Source organism: Arachis hypogaea, chromosome 16 (assembly GCF_003086295.3).
Source record: "Arachis hypogaea cultivar Tifrunner chromosome 16, arahy.Tifrunner.gnm2.J5K5, whole genome shotgun sequence".
Lineage (NCBI taxonomy): Eukaryota > Viridiplantae > Streptophyta > Magnoliopsida > Fabales > Fabaceae > Arachis > Arachis hypogaea.
Window position 1 is genome coordinate 18470227 of NC_092051.1, and position 19696 is coordinate 18489922.

The window sequence follows — 19696 nt, forward strand, 5'->3', positions numbered from 1 at the left end:
GGCCTCCTATTCCCACAAAGCCTCTCCAAGTTTATCATCGCCGCCCACGGCCTGCAGTCCAAGATAACTCATCTCCTGAACCCGTGGTTGAACCGTCCTTGGATCCTTCTTCCGGAGTTAGCAGTAGTCCTCCTATTGCTCTCAGACAAGGTACTCGTTCCACCCGTAATCCTAATCCTATTTATAATTTTCTTAGTTACCATCATTTATCATCTTCGCACTATGCTTTTACCTCCTCCTTGTCTTCTATTTCTGTACCCAAAACAACAGCAGAAGCTCTTTCACATCCAGGGTGGCGCCAGGCGATGATTGAGGAGATGTCTGCCTTACATTCTACTGGTACTTGGGATCTTGTTCCATTGCCACCGGGCAAATCTACTGTGGGTTGTCGTTGGATCTATACTATTAAGGTCGGCTCAGATGGAACCATTGATCGATTAAAGGCCCGCCTTGTGGCTAAGGGCTACACTCAAATCTTTGGTTTGGACTATGGTGATACCTTCTCTCCTGTTGCGAAGATGGCCTCTGTTCGTCTTTTTCTTTCTATGGCTGCCATTCGCCATTGGCCTCTTCATCAACTTGATATTAAAAATGCTTTCTTACATGGTGATCTCGAGGAGGAAGTATACATGGAGCAACCTCCCGGGTTTGTTGCTCAGGGGGAGTCTTCCGGCTTAGTATGTCATTTACGCCGATCTTTATATGGCTTGAAACAATCCCCTCGAGCTTGGTTTGGTCGCTTTAGTGCTGTTATTTCTAAATTTGGCATGATTCAGAGTGAAGCAGATCATTCAGTTTTCTTCCGTCATTCTTCCTCCATGACCTCCATATATCTGGTTGTTTATGTGGATGATATTGTCATTACTGGAGATGATCATGAGGGAATCACTCAGTTAAAACAGCACTTGTTTGATCACTTTCAGACTAAGGATATGGGGAAGTTAAAATATTTCCTAGGAATTGAAGTGGCACAATCTAATGCTGGGATCTGTATCTCACAAAGAAAATATGCTCTGGATATTCTTGAAGAAACTGGAATGTTGGATTCTAGACCTGTAGATACACCAATGGATCCCAACACAAAACTTAGTCCAAATCAAGGAGAACCTCTTGCAGATCCTGGTAGATATCGCAGATTAATTGGCCGATTGAATTATCTGACAGTCACTCGGCCAGATATTTCATTTGCCACAAGTATCCTAAGTCAGTTTCTTGACTCCCCATGCGATAGTCATTGGGACGCCGCTGTTAGAGTCCTTAGATATATCAAAGGTGCTCCAGGAAAAGGTTTGTTGTATGAAGATAAAGGACATAACCAGATTGTTGGGTATACTGATGCAGATTGGGCAGGATCTCCATCTGATAGACGTTCTACATCTGGTTATTGTGTTTTTATTGGTGGAAACTTGATATCTTGGAAGAGTAAGAAGCAAAATGTTGTAGCAAGATCTAGTGCGGAAGCTGAATATAAAGCTATGGCACTTGCCACATGTGAACTTATATGGTTGAAGCAATTAGTTAAGGAACTTAAGTTTTGTGAGCCGAGTAAGATGGAACTGGTGTGCGATAATCAAGCTGCCTTACATATTGCTTCCAACCCTGTGTTTCATGAACGGACCAAGCACATAGAGATTGATTGCCATTTCATAAGGGAGAAGTTGCAAAGTGGGGAAATAGTAACAGCCTTTGTCAACTCCAACGATCAACTTGCAGATATTTTCACCAAAGCTCTCCGGGGTCCTCGGATACAATACATATGTAACAAGCTTGGTGCATATGATTTATATGCTCCAGCTTGAGGGGGAGTGTTGAATATTAGATTAGATCTGTTTTGATATAGTTTCCATCTTTAGATATCTGATTCTGATTGGATCTCCTAGTATTAAGGGATCTGATTCTATCTCCTAGTATTAAGGGATCTGATTCTATCATATCTCCTAGTATTAAGAGATTTTATTTCTGTACCTATGTATATATATATTGACACTGAGAGATGATTCTCTCAAGTGAATTCATCCAAAACACAATCCTTGTCTCACTCCATTCGTTTCTTTCAAGTGGTATGTTTGTTACTCCTTCCACGAATTTGATGGATTTTTAAAATAGTATATTATAGAAATTGAAAAAATATAACAAAAAACGTGTGAAATAAGTATTTTTTAGAATTTCCATCTCAGTTAGATAAGGTTATGTTAAATTTAAAAAATATAAAATTTCACAGCTCATCGCCGCTTCTGCACCGTTGTCAGTCTCTGCCGCCTCTGAGAACGCACCTCCTTCTTCCTTCAACTTTTTCCTGGCCAAGCTTTTCACGGCTGTGAAAATGGAGGACTCTCTCGGACGTAAATCACATAATGGGTTTGTACTGCTCCAATTCGCATAAATTGTGGCAGCCCTCCAAGTTTTAAAGGAAAACGTAACTCGCATAAATCGTGGCAGCCCTCTAAGTTTTAAAGGAAAACGTAAATCGCCCCTATGCTTTAAGGTTTAAAGGAATGAGTAAATAGTCCTTGGCCTTTGTATTTTGGCCTTCAAAGCTATACTCTTATTACCGGGTCGATCTATAGTCAAGTTCACAAATTCGTTACGAAGGAAAACGAATTACATGTTTTTCGAAATTGAAAACAACACATAAATTGTGCTAGGGTGTCATCTTTTACTAATTAACCTAAACTTCAATTGTCTAAGACAATTTATATAATATAAAAAAAAAATTCATGTATCAGAAAATTAATTTAGGAGATTCATGTAGCATTGAATCTCCTTTATTTTATTTAAGTCACAAAGCCCCAATTTATAATTAACCGACGGATTTTCCTACTTCGATGAAGAATACGCAAGTATTTGTATTTCTTCTACTCCACCCTTCAGATTCAATAATTTTTATGACAACAGATCACACATGTATTTCTAACTTGGCATAATTAATATCATCAAAGAGATGCCAACCTTTTTCTTTACTCCAAAAAGCACCATATTATCTGGCACAAACCTTGCATTTTTTTCAACTAAATATCTATCCTTAGTATGTATATATTAGTATATTACTCATATTCTAAGATTGCCAAGATCAGAGTTTGTTCTTGAGACTTCTTGGTCTTGGAGTTTCAGATCCTCTGTTTCTTCGACTCTGGAATCCTCTGATACGGATCTCCTTGGAGGAGGAGCTGAGCATACTGGAACTACTGATCTGATCCTCACAGGTGGCGCCATGAACCGAGGAGTAGTCCCTCTTAGCATTCCTGCTGGGACACCAGTTCTCATCCTTGAAGCCAGAGGTACCTCCCTGTGTTGTGGTCTGAACCCCGCCGATGAAGTAGGACCGACTGTTCTCACCATGGAAGAAGCAGTTCCTTGGGGTCTGAAACTTCTGTTGGAACTTGCTTCAGAATGTGCCCTGAGATAGGAATTGTTAATATTAACTGGTCTGTGAACAGTGCCCATGCTCCTATGAGAAGTCCATTCTGAATTCCCATTTTGTTCACCTTCAAGCTCAACATTTCTGCTTCCACTTTCAGAGCCACCATGCTTCAGTCTTTCATCATCTGAAGGTAGTGTTAGAACTCTGGCCTCGGTACTAGAGTCACAAGCTGGGGGATCCTCTGCTTTTTCCTCTTGTATCTCTCTAATGGTTACCGTTGACCTGCCTCTGCTTAATTCGGGAACAATTTGATTTGATAAGTAAAATGAAGGCTTTGATGTAGCAATAGGGAACTTCGGTCCAACATGAACTGATGCTAGTTCTCTAGCCGGAAAATAAACACAGTGCTCTGGCTGAAGCACAGAGTGCATCATAGGATAAATCGGTGGAGCAGATGGAATAGCTTGCTGAATGGTTAGTGCCAACAGGTGATTTTGCTGCTGCATAATTTGTTCTTGCTGCCAAAAATGATACAGCGCCACTTCAGGGGAGAAACCAGATATTCCACAGTGCTGCCATTGCAGAGGATATATGGCCGGAATCGGCTGTGTTGACATGAAGGATGTTGTTGTCGTTGACTTTTGCCATCTATGTTGATTGACACTTTCTAAAAGGGGTCTTGCCTCAGATGGATGTAAGCTTGCTAGAACCCGAGCGATTACAACTTGTTCCTGTTCTTCATTGCCTTTAGACCCCGAAGGACATGAGGATGAAGCTGAAGAAGATAAATGATGCTCTGATACTAGACAGAAATTTAAAACAAATGGAATACAAAGTCAGGTCCTGAAGGGAAATACAGAACGTTGGAAAGAAGACTGGTTGGTTTAGGTGCCGGATTGAAACTGGAAAAGTAAATATAAGAAAGATGTAATCACAGCCACAAGTGCTCACGTTTTCTCAATGCAGACCAAGCAGCCATAGCAGCATTTTTCTGAGCCTGTTTCTTGGTCCTAGCTGGATCTCCAACAAAATACATTCCTGCAATCTCAACTGTGCATGAGAAGGAAGGAACATGGCCTGGTCCAGATCGAATGGTAGTATACACAGGAAGATTTAGTCCTGCTCTATGAGCAGTTTCCTGCAACAAATTCTTGTATACTCCAGTTTCATCCTGTCAATATCCAAATAACAAAAGTATAGATGATAACCTTTTAAATAATAAAGACCCTTCTACATTGTAATATAACAACTTCAACCTTTTGCCACTCCAGATCTCTTCTCTTCTACCCCACTGGAAAGAGAAGGGGAAAAAGGAAAATAAAGACTGAAGAGAGAAGCAAACCATATGCCACAAACAAATATCCAGGATTTCTTATATTAACGTGAAAAAAATAGGAGGGGAGGAAGAGAGAAGGGGGGGGGGGGTTATTCTTTTATCTCAAATGACATTAATACGCCCTATCATATGTATCATGTCTATTGTGAGATCGTTCACCCAAAAATCTCACTTAAGAGTCTTTTTAGGTCTTTCTCTACCACAAACCACTGTTCTATAGTCCACCTTTCTCATAGGATACTCTAACAATCTTTTTCCACATGTCCAAACCACCTAATGGACTTTATTATCATTTGCTTTGACACTCCTATGCATTACCCACTGAATGGCAATAGATAAGCAATTATGCAATTCATATATTAAGCAAGTCAATAAAAAGAAATGCACAAATGAAATCCAGCAAAAAGGGAGACAGAATGATACAAATATCACAACTGCTCACCAGAACCCTAGCAGCCAAAGCTCTAGAGGGGCCCCTTTTTGCAAAAGTGTTAAGAGCCACCTCGGCCGCTGCATGCTCTGCCTGTCTTAAGGTAGAGCAGAATGTAGGGCTTTCAAATGTCTCTCCATTGAAGCTGACGGTTGCCTTGAAACGAGGAGCATGATCAGGCCCTTCTCGGATGCATGAATAGGCTGGCAAATTAAAACAGCTTCTTTGAGCCAATTCTTGCAACCGGTTCTTATACATGCCTGCATAGAAATGAACATACTTCAAAAGAGGAATTCCATTGACCTTTGTGTTAGATAAAAATAAATCATATTCTCCAAAATGTCCACGGTTACACTAAAGAACAAGCAGATTATTCATCCACCCCATGTAAACATATGAACTTACCAAGTCTGCAAAACTAACGGAACCTAGAGCAATGTTCAAAACAGGAGTGATGAGTTGAATACAATAACAAATATAACTACATAACAAATCATTCTTTGGTGAAATTCAACTTGAATTCATTTCGCTAGAATTTTGATAAAATCCACTCTCACAAAGAAACTCCAAAAATACCCCCTCCCAAAAATGAAGGAGCTGCAACCAAAGCAGCTCAAGAATTAAACAGAGATTATTAACAAAAGCGTAGCCGTACATACACCTATGTATTCATCATCTACCCAAACAAACCCCCATTATTGGTACCATCCAATAATAACCGAGAACAATCAGTGAAGCCCCATTCATGCAAATTAGTTACTGAAAGAAAAAGCTCAGAAATTGCATTGATGAAAGTGAAGGAATCCTAATCCTAATAGACAAGCAAGAAAGCATGAAACATGGAATTCAGACCTTTCTGAAACAAGTCTACGAGCGTAGAGCGAGAGGATCTGGGTGGTGGAGAGTGAAATTCGAAATTTGAAATTGGACAAGTTAGTTCTGATTGGAAAAATGGAAAATTGTGAGGGAAAGCTAGCTAGGAGCTAGGAACTAGAAATTTGCATAATTCACGTTTTCTGCAAAGGGAAACAAAAACAAGCTGTAATTTTTATGGTTTTGTGTTTTTTGTGCTTCTAATCTGAGTGACAATGACTTTCATTGCTTCTTACTTCTTGGCTTTGCCTTTCAGAGGTTAAAGCTTAAAACTTAAAAAAGTGAAAGTGTAAATAAAACACCCCAATACGCTGCCGTTTATTGCATCACTCACATGTCTAATTATTTTATTCTTCACAAAATATTAAGGTATTGTCACATTAATCAACCCAAATTATTCTATTTATTTATTATTTCTTCTATTTAATATTTACTTATTATTAATTTATTATGTCATCTATAATCTATTATTAATAAAAAAAAAAAATACTTGAGGGAAAAACTACCAAAAGTACAAGCCTGTTTGTTGTGTGTTTCAAGGAGGGAGAGGTTCTTGGGGAAGAGGAATGGGTCAATTTCAGTTCTTGGGATGAGTTTCACTTTGGAACTGTTGGTGGCATTGGGAATAGAGTGAGAAGAAAGAGCAACAAGTGAGTGTGAGCAAGCGATGATACATGAAAGGTGCTGATTCCGGAGGCCATTAGAAGAACCAAGTTTTGCACAGCATAACCAACTATGGCAGGGATTTGTAAGTGTGCAGTTTGAGTTGTGTTGAGTGTTTGATATTGGTACTTGGCAGTGTGTTAATATGGGAATAATGTATTGAATCAAGTCTAACCTTTTGTAGTCAAAGATGCTAATTAAAACAAAATTAATTGTTTAATTGTGTAATTTAGGAAACTGATTGATGGTTATTAATGTCATTTAATACGATTAGATTTAATTCGCTCTTTAGGTTTGATAAAGAGAAGAATCCTTACTTCAACTAGTTATAACTCAAATGACATAGTCTTTTTATCGTTACCTAGAGATTTTGGATTCGAATCTCACTCCTAATTTTAACAAAAAAAAAAATCCTTGATACACTTGCAAGTAAAAAGATAGATTTAACTTAAAGAAGTAAAATATATTATAATCAAATCGGATATATTAAAACAAATTGATATTTTGTTATTTCTTTTTTTTTTTTTTAACAAGAACGAAGCAAGAAGAGAAAGAGAAACAGCAAAACAAGAAAATAAACTTAATCCACCGTGATATCTAGCATTTATCAACAACAAAAAAGATTTAAACTACTCCACTTTTTATAGTTCATAATTAACTTTTGAATAATTACCACATCACTAGATTCTTTATTTTGGAGTATTCTTTAATTTTTTTAGTTAAATATTCTAAATAACCACAAAAAATCTCTCATTTATAATTTTTGTAGCTCATCTTTTTATTATCAATTTCTGTCCAACTCTCAAAATATTATTTTATTATATTTAAAAAAATTTAAATTTTTTTAGTGTCAATCAACTAAGCACACCACACCTGCCAAAAGAATTCACAACCAAAAAACAAATAATGAACGTATTCAATATTTTTTTACATAACACATATGTATATTACTATGATCAATAAGACCTAGCCACATTTTGTTATTTCTACTTTCATAAAATATGCTAAAAGAATATTGACCACTCAAATCGGAGGTCTTCATGCAAAATAATAGTGGAGAATGGTTTGTAATCACCTCCATAAATACTTAGGTGAATCATTTCTTCTGTTGTACTAATATCAAGGAGATTATGTTTCATATATCGAGTTTACATCTTTAATGACATCCATATTATCCTAATCTCTCAAATCATCGGTCATCATTAGACCACTCATATTAGCTTTGATTAAAGTGGTGCAATGAGCATGCTAGCTTTGCTATAAATATGAACATACTAGCTCTTAACTTTGTTTCAATTAACTGTAGTATACCAGAATTTTATGCCTCTAATTGCATCAAAACTCAAGGTTTAAACGTCAAAGAAAGCATAATTTTCTTTTATTTCACTATTGTAAATATGATCATCATGCATGTACATAATAATGAGCTTCCAAATAATTATTATGAATACACTAAGAGCAAGAATATTGTAGCACATGAAGCATTTTTCATTCAAATCTTGAATGTTGGAGTTTGATCAGATTCAGAGCGAGGGTAAAGTGTCTGATATAACTTCCTATCAATGAAATTCCTGTACGGATCCTCCTGCCTTTTCTTGAGCAAGTAACCCATATTGTTCTCAACTTCTGACTTAATTTGAAGGTATAGTTTGTTGGCAGCTTCTCTGTCTTTAAGCATGTTCTCCATCCCTTTTGTGCTTATTGGCTTCCCAAATAGATAGTAGAATCTTCCAGGCAATTTTGGAAGAATCAATGGTGGAGCTATATCTCTGCTTGCTACCTCACCACTTATCTCATCTCTGAAAATTGTTTGATTGTTATTAACAACTCCACAACTTTGACATATTAACTATATTAAATATACATATTCAATCATGTGATATTTACAAAACAATCAAGCAGCCTGAATTTTAAGATGGAGAGTAATTACCTGAACTTAACCGAGCCTCGCTGCAATTCTCTGACATACTCTATGAAATAAGGGATCTTCGCTAAGTCATTGAAGTCAAGAAGTATCTGTAAAATCAAGATGTGAGCACAATTAATTCATCATGTTCTAGGTTTGCAAGCAAAAAGAAAGGATATATAGCAGATATTTTCTTATGAAAAACAAATAGTTAAAAAAGAGCTGAAGATAGTGAAGTTCTCCTCAAATTGCACTGGCTAACTAGGCTGATTCTCAAATTACTGTAATTTTGTGTTGATCACATTCTTAAAGTGTTTATAATTGTTGTTTCAGTGATTATGAAAGCCAAAAATCCCTCCAAGGCTTAAGTAGTATTGAGTATAGCAACATTAATAAAAAAATAATACTAAAAATAGGGAGTAAAGAAATCATTATAGAAAAAGAAGAAACCTACATCAGCTATGTCATCTTCTCCCACAGTACCAAATGGCACGATTGTAGCGCCAAATCGCGCCGCCATACGCACAAACTCTGGATGATCCGGCCAAATTACCTTGTACTCTTCCCCCTAAACAACAAATGGGAACAAAATCAGAGCTGCCCTCAAATTTTGACAAGCATGTTTTGATGTCACAAAAGTACAAAAATATTTAACTACTGTATGCACATCAACTTCATGGATTCTTTTAGAGTACAATTTTGGAAACTTGATGCACCTTATAATGCAGAGCCTCGCGTTGACCACCAGGATATAGAAGAATATGTGAATTGTTCTTAAGTAATTTGAAAAGATAGCTTCCTGAAACAGGCACTGAACCAAATATCTTCATCCAATCAAATACACCAAACTCAGAAGAAGCATTCTCCCTTCTTCCTTCAAAAAGCTCAGGATGGGATATTCCTCGAAGCACGATACCCTTCTGAGTTATAAATTCTTCCACAAGTGAGGGAAGATCTACTCCAAGCAACATATGATAACCAACATATATGACAGGACCCTCGACCGGAACACCATCAAGACCTTGCACAATCTTTCCATCCTCCAATGTTGAGAACACGACAGAACCGGTAAGAAAACGCAACAATCTGCAACAACAGTTATTTTGTTGTTGTTCTCATTTACTTGGGAACACAGGTACAACTTAAATTCTTAAAGAAGAATATGAAAGTAAAGCACAAACAATTATACTTTAACTACTAATACATTTCTAGCAACAATACATGGTGAGCACAATACTTGATTAATTGCTAAAAGAAAATTACCCAACTATATCCATTGCAGTTTTGAATTCAGTCATACTGATAGGAATGTAATCCCTGACCAAATCATGTCTTCTTGAAAGGCGGTACATGCAAGTTCCCCTGATGATTGTCAATAGACCAACGCCATCTTCCTGTATCACCATGAACAATGAACAATTAATTAACTATGAGTGCGGTGCACAAGCATCCTGCGTTAACATAAGGCTGATTCCACGGCTTGAACATGTGATTTTGAGGTTACACGGAGACAAACTCAACCGTTGCTCCAATGCTCCCTTTCGCATACATTTTGTAAAATAACCAAAATAAAAAAATAAATTCAGGTTTTAGCTTCTAAAGAGAGCAATTTACTAGAAAGATCAGTCTTCAGCTTTTTTCAATTATTATAAGTTGAATGGTCACTTCATTGAGAATTAGAAAGAAGACTCTTACTCATATAGAGCTTCTATCACAAGAGAACTACATAAGCAGTAATAAATATAAAAAAACAAAAGTTTGTTATAACAGCTAATGAGTTAATCCTAATATGCAAAGCATAATAGAACATTTTAACCAGAAGCCATAGGGAAGTTTCTACAATAGCCTTTGAAATTTATGATGATAGTTGCAGGAATATCTGTTCATTCACATACCAATAGAAGGGTGTGTCCGCTGTCCTTAAAATTACGGACTCTGCAATTTTGTATCGAACGTGCTAGTCTTTGAGCTTCATCTTTACTGGGAAGCATGTTATCCTTGCCACTAGAATAAAAATTTTATCAATCTAACTTTTTAGCAACCAATTTACACAAATTTGAAAGCACATTATACATGTTACATGAACTGTTGATCACACACCTCACAGAAAAGAATGTATAAATTCCTAAGTTCTAAAACAGAACATTATTGATTCAGTTACTGCTACAACCCAAAAACCATGCATTTTGAAGAAGAGATCACAGAAAACAAACAGATATAGACACCCCATAAATCATATGAGACATAAAATCTAGAGAGTAAGAACCTAGCAAGCACGAGTACTTCAGCTTTAACCGCATGAAGACGTGAGTTGGCATAGGCAGCTGCTGTTTTAATAAGCTTAAGCTTCCAAATAAGAGTTTCCTTTGGCATAATATTAGCCAACTCCTGAAAAAAATATAGGACGAATTATGATATTGATAGGCAACTCAATATAATTCAGCACCGCATACATGATAAAAATTCGAGATATAGAGATTAAGGGAGAAGGATAGAGGAAAAAGACAGAACATACTACTAGGTAAAAAACCTTTCACAAGTTTGTAATTGGAAATTTAGGAGTTGAAATCCATGCTACAAGTTTGTCATTCTAGTCAACTAATGCAATTAGAAACAATATAAAATCCTAAACAGAAGGGTGACAAGAACAGAATACTGAAGTTTTCTTACAGGAAGACATGGCAGCAATGCAGTTAGATTGGATGATAATTGTTCTAGTTTCTTTGCAGGTGGAAGACTGTTTTCAATACTGACTGATGCCATCTTCATTGGCTCACCTGATCTCATGAAATTACATAGCATTGTATCAACAATGACAAATTTTCGATAGCACAAGAACCATTCAATACATTTGAAAATAAACTCACTAGTTCCATGAACAAAATGTAATGTAAAAGTTATGTCATGAGAAAACAGATTACTTACCCATAACGAAACTAAGAAGAAAGGGAACGGTAACATGCAGTTCATTGGGCAAAGCTTCCAAGATGGGAAACAAAGGTTGCAACTGGGATCTGCCAAAGGATGTAGCTGGGTTGAAAAAATGTACTGTCAGATTTTATTATCACGAATAATGACAATTTCGAATACAGCATTAATCAGTGTACCTGGATTGACTAATATCAGAACCAGGTCGATTGTTGGATTGCGTGCAGCAACAGCGAGTGCTAGGCATCCGCCAAAGGAATCACCTACCAGATATATCGGTTTATTCGGAGCCAAAGCATACTCAACCTTAATAGCTTCTTCAACAAGTTTCACCAGTCCTTCATAAAATTTAAATATGGAAGAAAAAACAAAGTTAAGGACGAAATACCAACCTAACAAGAAATAGAAATCCAAATCCCATAGATAATTTGAAGGCGTGAACAAAATATCTCTTAACTTTCTAGAAACAATTATCAACCCAGGAGTTGGTTTCAGTTAAAAGCATAAACTACAACACAATAGTATATGAAACTACCTTCAAACGGTGTTCTATCAAGAACAGGAATGTGCAAGCAACGAACTTCGAAAGCCCTGAAATCCAGAAACAAAATGGGTGAGAAAGTAGAACAGAAAATAAAATTACAAGAAAAGTGCTAACTCAAATCTCGCAGACTATGACATGTTCTAAAATGAGACTATAACATGTTCTAAATTGCCATTCCTAGAGTACTTGTTTATATTAGTTATTAAAATATGCATATAGCACAACATACTTCCCTAGAGCTTTGTGGTGCAAAGTGAGGCCAAATCCTGTACCATCCAACCCTGCACAAATAAAACTCAAGAACTTTAACACTGCATACATGTTTCATCAACCAAATAACCCGGCTCGGGTTCATCATTTCCCCTCTCATTACCTTCCTTATGGCTTAAGCTTCACATTGCAAGGAAGGGACTAGACCAACTCAGTGTTGGAGTTGGCATTCAATATGCAGCATTACAAACAAGTAGCCAACATAATTGGAAATTGAATCCAACTTACACCAAAGAAAATCATGAAGAATTTTGAGGAATAAAAAAGTGCCAACCCTAGAGTAGTCTAGACAAATTGAAATATACAGGAGTGAATAGTAGAAATTGTTATACCGGGTAGAAAGAGAAGAGTGGGAGAGTTTTTCAAAGGAGAACCACACTCAACTGGGCAAAACCACCTTGGTGGGCCACCATCACCATTGCTAATCTCTTTTGCTGCTGCAAAGTAATCTTCCACTGTTTGAGTACCATACCCATCATCCCAAAGGGGTTCCAAAACCATAGCATCACCATCATCATTGCCCTTCCTCATCTCTTCAATTATCAACTTCCCATTTTCCTTGTTCTTCTCAACAATAAAGGAATCATTTTTTTCATGCTTTGTATCAAGAACAAGTGAGGAAGAAGAAGAAACTCCATTTATTGCAGTCACTCCTGAATCTGATTCAGATGGCAATACTGTGTTGGTGGGGATTACTGGACCGTCCAAGTTCTGAGCTTGAACTCGAAAACGAGGCCTCATTGCAGAAAAGGGTGACACCCCAAAACTCATTATAGAATTAGAAGCCATGGCAAAAAGTTGAACTGAATCTTCACTCTTCAACTCACACAAGGCTTTTGATGAAGTTAGCCTCAAAACTCAAAAGCTGGAGGAAAATGAAGAAGAGAAAAGAGTTCACCTTTTTTATTATGGTTTCTTTTTGTTTATGATGTATTCTTCTTTTTTGTTGGCTTTTCAGTTTTCATTCAAGTGAGACTGTAGAAGCACCACACGAAACTTGCTGTGATTATTATGCTAAACTCCTTAAAACCGATGTCTGAAAATGAAACCGTCAGAGTCACATGTTTGGTGTTCGGAACACCAACGGAAGAAACAGAACAGAGGATGAGAGATACAAGCTAACATGCCGCTAAACACACGAATAGTACATGCGCCGAATCTTGTTCTATCTAATGGTTATTGGTTAATATAATATAATTAGTAATAATGTATAGTTTTTTAATGATAATTTGAAAAAGAGAAAGTCTAAAAAGCCAGTATTTTTATTAAAATTTAATTAATATTTAATTAATAAAAAAATAAATGATTTTATATTATTAGATATAATTTTATATTATTAAAAATATTAATAATAATTAATTAATAATTATAAATTATAAAATCTATTGATTTTTTTGTGTTTATTTTTAAAAAATTAAAATTAATAATTAATAATAAATCGTAGTTGGCTAATTGAGTGTTGGTTATCCAGCCAAATTCTTCTTTTAATTGATTATGTATTTATTATTATTTATCTTTTAGGATATTTTTATGTAAGTTGCTGTTAGCTTGTTAATTAACATGATAATTTATTCAAACAAAAATATTTAATATTGATGTCTTAATCATTAAATAAATAAATGTATAATGTATACTAAAATCAGTTATTATTTATTAATATAAAATATATATTAAAATATAAAATATATATTAAAAATAAATTAAATAATATATATTATATACAAATATATAATATTTTAGTATATAAAATTATAAATAGTATTTTTGTTATTTTTTATATTCAAAAGGGAATGAAAAATCTGTAACGTGGGAGTAACCGAGATATGAGAATATCATAAGCCATTAATCCACTACAAGAACTGGGCTGATTTTTTAGTGATGGAAGTAAAAGTAGTTATATATTTTAATATTGTAATTTTTAGTATTTTTTAAAATGATAAAAAGTATACAAATTAAAAAGTTTGATTTTTATATTTTAAATTTTTTAATTTTTTTAACATAAATCGAACGGTCTGATTAGTATACCTTTCATAAATTAGATAGTTCGATTTGTGTATCTCTAGAAATTGGAAAGTTTAATTTTTGTACTTCTAATAAATCAGACAGTTCGATTTTTACTTTTTTAATTAAACAGTTTTACAATTGAAAATAATACCCCAACAATCTACATTTTTAAAAAGAGTTATGCTACCTGTAAACTAAAATCAACTATCAAAGTTAGCCACCAATATAAAATATATGCTAAAATATAAATACATATTAAAAATAAATTAAACTACACATATATTTATACATAAATATATTAATATCTATTTTAATAATTAATTTTAATGTATAAATAATATTTTTCTTTAAAAAAACACCATTATCACTCTAATATTAAAAAACACCATTAACACCAAATTTGCATGTTTTTCTTTTACCTCTTTTAATACTAGAAAAGAGGGGGTCTAGATTAGACGTATGCAAAAGGGTGGGCCATTATAACGTGATTAAAAATTAACTTATAGAGTAAGGTAGAAACTCAGTTATAAACTTATAATTAACTTTATAAAAAATTAATAATTAAAAAATATTAAATAATAATTTAATTAAATTTATTAAATTATTTAACGATATTCAACTATTAATTTCAGTTAATTATATCTGAATTTTTATTATAAAAAGATATTAAATTTAATAAATATAACAAAAAAAAGATTTATTTTACTTGAAAATTGAAATAAATTTTTTGGAGAAACTAAACTAAAACACGATTTCTCACTAATAATGGCAGGCAAATATCAAAGAAGGACCCCATTAACTCAACAGCAACAGCATGACAATTGGCTTGCAATTGATGTGGCCAACATTTATACACGCCAACCTCTCTTGTGCTTCTCTGAAATGTGCGGATAGAAAATCAAGATAGAGAATGTACTCTTTTCATTTTTATTTTTTATTTTCAGAAATTCTTTCAGCTCTGATTTTTTTTTTCCTTCTTTCACTTATCGACTTAAAAACAAATGAAATAGATAATTAATATTCGGATAAACTACCAAAAATGTCATCTAATTATTAAATCATTATTAAATCATTGTCAGAACTATTTCTAACTTTAATAATAATAAAAATACCTTTAGAATATTTTAAAATGCAATAACAATAACAAGAAAATACAATTTTTTTTTAAATAGAAAATGACTGATGTGTAATGTGTCTGACAAACTGTTTGGATATTTAATTCGAAATTTTATAGAGAATATTTGGACATATTTAAAAAGTACATGAAAAAAAAAACAAAATTCAATCTCTAAATTTTAGTTTTTTTTTTTAAAAAAATAGTTTTGGCATTTAAAAAAAAATCGTAAAATTATCAAGTTTTAAAATAAAAATATCTTATTTTTCTAATTATGCTTGCAAAAACACATTATCAAATTTCAATATCTAAAACATTTTTTTTTAAAATAGGGTAAAGTATATTTTATTTTTAAAGTTTGGTAAAAGTTTTAAAAATATCCCTAAGTTTTAGTTTATTTCAATTTTATCCCAAAAGTTTTCAATTTACATCAAATATATTCTTGATGGCTAAATTTTTAAAAAATTTAAGACCAATCTAGTAATAATGCATGAAAATTATGCTTGATTTGTTTGTGTTGAGAGTTATTCTTATGAAATTATTGTTGAATTGATCTTAAATTTTTTGAAAAATTAGCCGTCAAGAGTATATTTGATGCAAATCGAAAATTTTTGAGACAATTAAAACAAAATAAAACTTAGGGATATTTTTAAAGATTTTGTCAAACTTCAGAGACAAAAAATATATTTTACTCTAAAACATATATATCTAACAATTGAATATTCTTATCGTGTTTTAAAATATTTTAAAGATATTTTTATAGTAAAAATTTTTTAGTAATACTTTTGTCAACAATTTAGTAATTTAGGATATTTTTTATGATTTATTTTTAATATTTTAATAATAAAATAACAAAAACTAAAATGTTCAACTTGAAACCTACACAACATTGTTGTGATACCAAAGATTATTAGAATCAATTCACATATGGACAAAGGTGAAGGAAAATTCAGATTACATGATAAAAAGTAAGTGATAAAATTAAAAAGAGTGAAAAAAGTTAAAAAAAAAGAGCCCATTTTTAATTGAGAAACTATGTGATTAAAAACTATAAGATAAAGAAGAGCATATATTGATATTATGACTGATATGACTCTAAATTTTTATATCTAGCAATAACACCAATTTTTTTGCCAATTTTAGATATGATTTGGAAGTCCATAGTACTTTTACTTCTTACTTGTTTTTTCCTTTCTATTTTATTATAAAATCTTTGGCTATACTATTTTTTTTTGGGTGCTACAAACATAATTCAAGTGAGAACCCTTTAGTTTATTTATGGAAATAAATATAGAATTAATACTCAAATTCATTTTTAAAAATAATTTATTGTCTAAATTGATTTTTTAAAAATTTTATTAGTTATATTAGTCTCTAAAATATACAATCATAAATTAAAATGATAAAATATTACGTTAAATATCATAGGATATGTTGACATGATAGATTAATGTCATGTGTTATAAAATGCTTAATTGATATATTTATAATTATAATTAGTTGATCAATTATTTTATAACATGTAGTATTAATGGCTACATTATCATGTCATATGTAAAATTTAACACAATACATCATCGTTTAAAGGATGAAAACATAAAATTAATTTATAATTATATTTTTAAAAATTGATATAATTAATAAAATTTTTTAAAGATTAATTTAAATAATAAGCTATTTTTCTCAAATTCTATCAACTCATAAATATTCTCATAAATTATTCACATGATTCGATCATGAATGTGGTTTTACCGATAATCTATTTTTGTCATACGCAATTGATTATTTGAGTCTTACCTCTCTACTTTTATAAAATAATATAAAATTATATATTATTCCTACTATAGTTTTGATAAATCATTAATAGAAACAATTTAAAGGCGTCGCTCAAAGTCAATGACAGTAACACAGCTAACCTCTTTGAAGCTTTTCAGTTCAAATGTTACTCCTCATCTCCTTAACAAGAATAACTTCAGAAAAATTTTCACATATTTTATCTACTTAATTGAAATACTGCTATGCCATGTATGAAACAATAGTTGGTAAAATATTTGTTATACAACAGATAATACAATATTTAAAATATCTTTAGAACAATGCATAAAAAAATTAAATGGTATTCACGCATGAAATACATAATTAGTTGAGAAAATCGAAGGAATAGGAAAAGATTAGAGATATGAGAGAGAGAGCTTGGGTGGGAAACACAGGGAGGGGTGGGTCGGGTCTAAGGAACATGGCAAGGTTCTAAGGGTTTGGAATCGAGAAGAGTATTGGCAGCTAGAGAATGAATCCTTCTCCATATTTGTGAGTAATCTTCCTGAGGACATATCAAAGAGAGAATTATTCCATTTGTTCAACTGGACGGGACGCATCAATGATATATATCTATCCCGAAAACATAAAAGTGGGATCATATACATGTTTGCTTTCATTCGGTACACAACAAAAGGAGGGGCATTGAAAGCTATAGCAGAAATGAATCGACTGAGGCTGAGAGGGAAGATTGTCTTTGTAGGGGAGGCTAAGTACAGAAGAATGTCGGGAACAGCAAACATAACCACATCACATAGAAGTGATGTCGCTCAAAATCTCAATACTCAGAAACCACGCATGGAATCAGTGCAGCACGATTCTTTGTCATCTGGACATGAATTAAGAACAAAAAAGGTTGAAAAGGACCTGGATGGAAATGGATGGACGAAGAAGGTAGAAGTAGCGGTGGTGACAGAAAATCTGGAATGGCTACAGAGAAGTCTTGTAGGAGGCACGACGAGGCCTATTAATTTTGCTTCTTTAAAGAAAATGGTTGCGAAGAACGTCCCAAATGTTGTCTAGGTTCGAGAAATAGGAGCTTACAAAGCACTTTTAACATTTGACAGTGTTTTGCATGCTGAGAAAACATATACCTTGAACATGAATAGTCTCCTACATTTGTTTCACAATGTATGGAGATGGGAGGAGACGGAACATAGTGAAACTCGAAGAGTGTGGCTAGAATGCTATGGGGTTCCACTGCACACATGGTCAGTCGACACGTTCAAAACTATAGGAGATCAATGGGGCGAAGTGGTTGGATGTGATAGAGCGACGGAATTGTGTAATTCCTTCACTGTAGGACGTGTTTAGATTGATACTTGTGTAATGGATGTGATTCAAGAATGGATCCATATCACTATTGGTACTAAAGGATTTGATGTTCTGGTAAAGGATGTTGGACATGAGGCGTGTAATTTACAGTGCATGGGAAACACTGAAGATGAAGAGACAAGTGTAGAATGGCATCACGATAACACAAGAGCCAGGAATGGGTTTAAGGCAACGGCAAGGGACAGAAGTTTTACAAGAAGGAAGCCAGGATGAAGAGCTGGTGATGATGGTTGAAAGAGGGGAGGAAGAAGACAAAGGCAAATTTGTAATTCCATACATAATTTTGAAGAATGGGTTAATGCCAATAACTATCGCAATCATGGAAAGATCACAACAAATCAATCAGTTACTGGTGATAATCAAGACTTGCCAGATTTTGGGGGAGGGAACGTTATGAATTGTGTGACGGATTCTGAAAAAACATGGACATGTGAGCTTAACGGGCTAGGCAGGAGGTCCATTAGGGAGAAACAAAAAAAGGGTGGCCTAAGCAAGCATTGGACCAGCTGTAATAAGAAGTTGGAGGAGGGGAAGCGGGACTTGCTAGGCCCAACGCTATCAGATTCCAATGAGGCAGCTCCTGGGCCTATGGTGGATCTTCCGGATCGGGTCTCCAGCGCTTGTGATAGGAGCGGGTCTCGATCTGCAGAGGGCGAGAGGAACGAATGCAGTGCGCAGGGAGGAATCCTTCTCGAGGGTGATAGCGGCGCGCATGATGAGGTTAGCCACAGCGGTACTCGGCGGGTCGGGGACCTACGCTGCCGGTTCTTCCGCAGAGGGGAGGAACGCGTCCAAGCCGGTGAAGGTGCGGCTATTGACAATGACGGAAGTGAGATGGTTAGCGGGACAAAGAACCCAGCAGTCAGGGACACCGATGGAGGTTACGGCGGCGCAGCACAGCAGGGGGTGGAAGTCGGAAGATGAGGCAAAGCAGATGGGTTCGTGGAGGAGAGATGCGCGATACTGAATGGAGGCTGCATGGACCAGTGGCTTGTTCAGAATGGTAGGTGGGTCGTCGGACATGATCACGATGGCATTAGAGAGGATGGCCTTGGCCATGAAGGTACATATAATGAAGCAGAAGACAGTGGCAGCCAGAGCTCATTATTGAGGGAAC

General features: G+C 34.5%; 2 protein-coding genes across 2 annotated transcripts; both read right to left on the minus strand.

Annotated features, from left to right (window-relative positions):
• Positions 1–2843: 2843 nt before the first annotated feature.
• Positions 2844–6291, minus strand: LOC112758219 (uncharacterized). Its single transcript, XM_025806828.3, has 4 exons — positions 5980–6291; positions 5140–5387; positions 4313–4532; positions 2844–4163 (listed from the first exon to the last, which is right to left on the minus strand). Exons 2-4 carry the CDS (start codon positions 5383–5385, stop codon positions 3049–3051), a joined length of 1581 nt encoding a protein of 526 aa, XP_025662613.1. The 5' UTR covers positions 5386–5387; positions 5980–6291; the 3' UTR covers positions 2844–3048.
• Positions 6292–8011: 1720 nt separating this feature from the next.
• LOC112758220 (phytyl ester synthase 1, chloroplastic) lies at positions 8012–13501 on the minus strand. The gene is made up of 13 exons (XM_025806829.2): positions 12644–13501; positions 12271–12322; positions 12033–12088; positions 11677–11835; positions 11495–11599; positions 11240–11346; positions 10836–10957; positions 10465–10573; positions 9833–9963; positions 9286–9655; positions 9024–9137; positions 8594–8679; positions 8012–8462 (listed from the first exon to the last, which is right to left on the minus strand). The coding sequence occupies exons 1-13, from the start codon at positions 13098–13100 to the stop codon at positions 8156–8158; spliced, it is 2175 nt and encodes a 724-aa protein (XP_025662614.1). The 5' UTR covers positions 13101–13501; the 3' UTR covers positions 8012–8155.
• Between the last annotated feature and the right edge of the window lie 6195 nt (positions 13502–19696).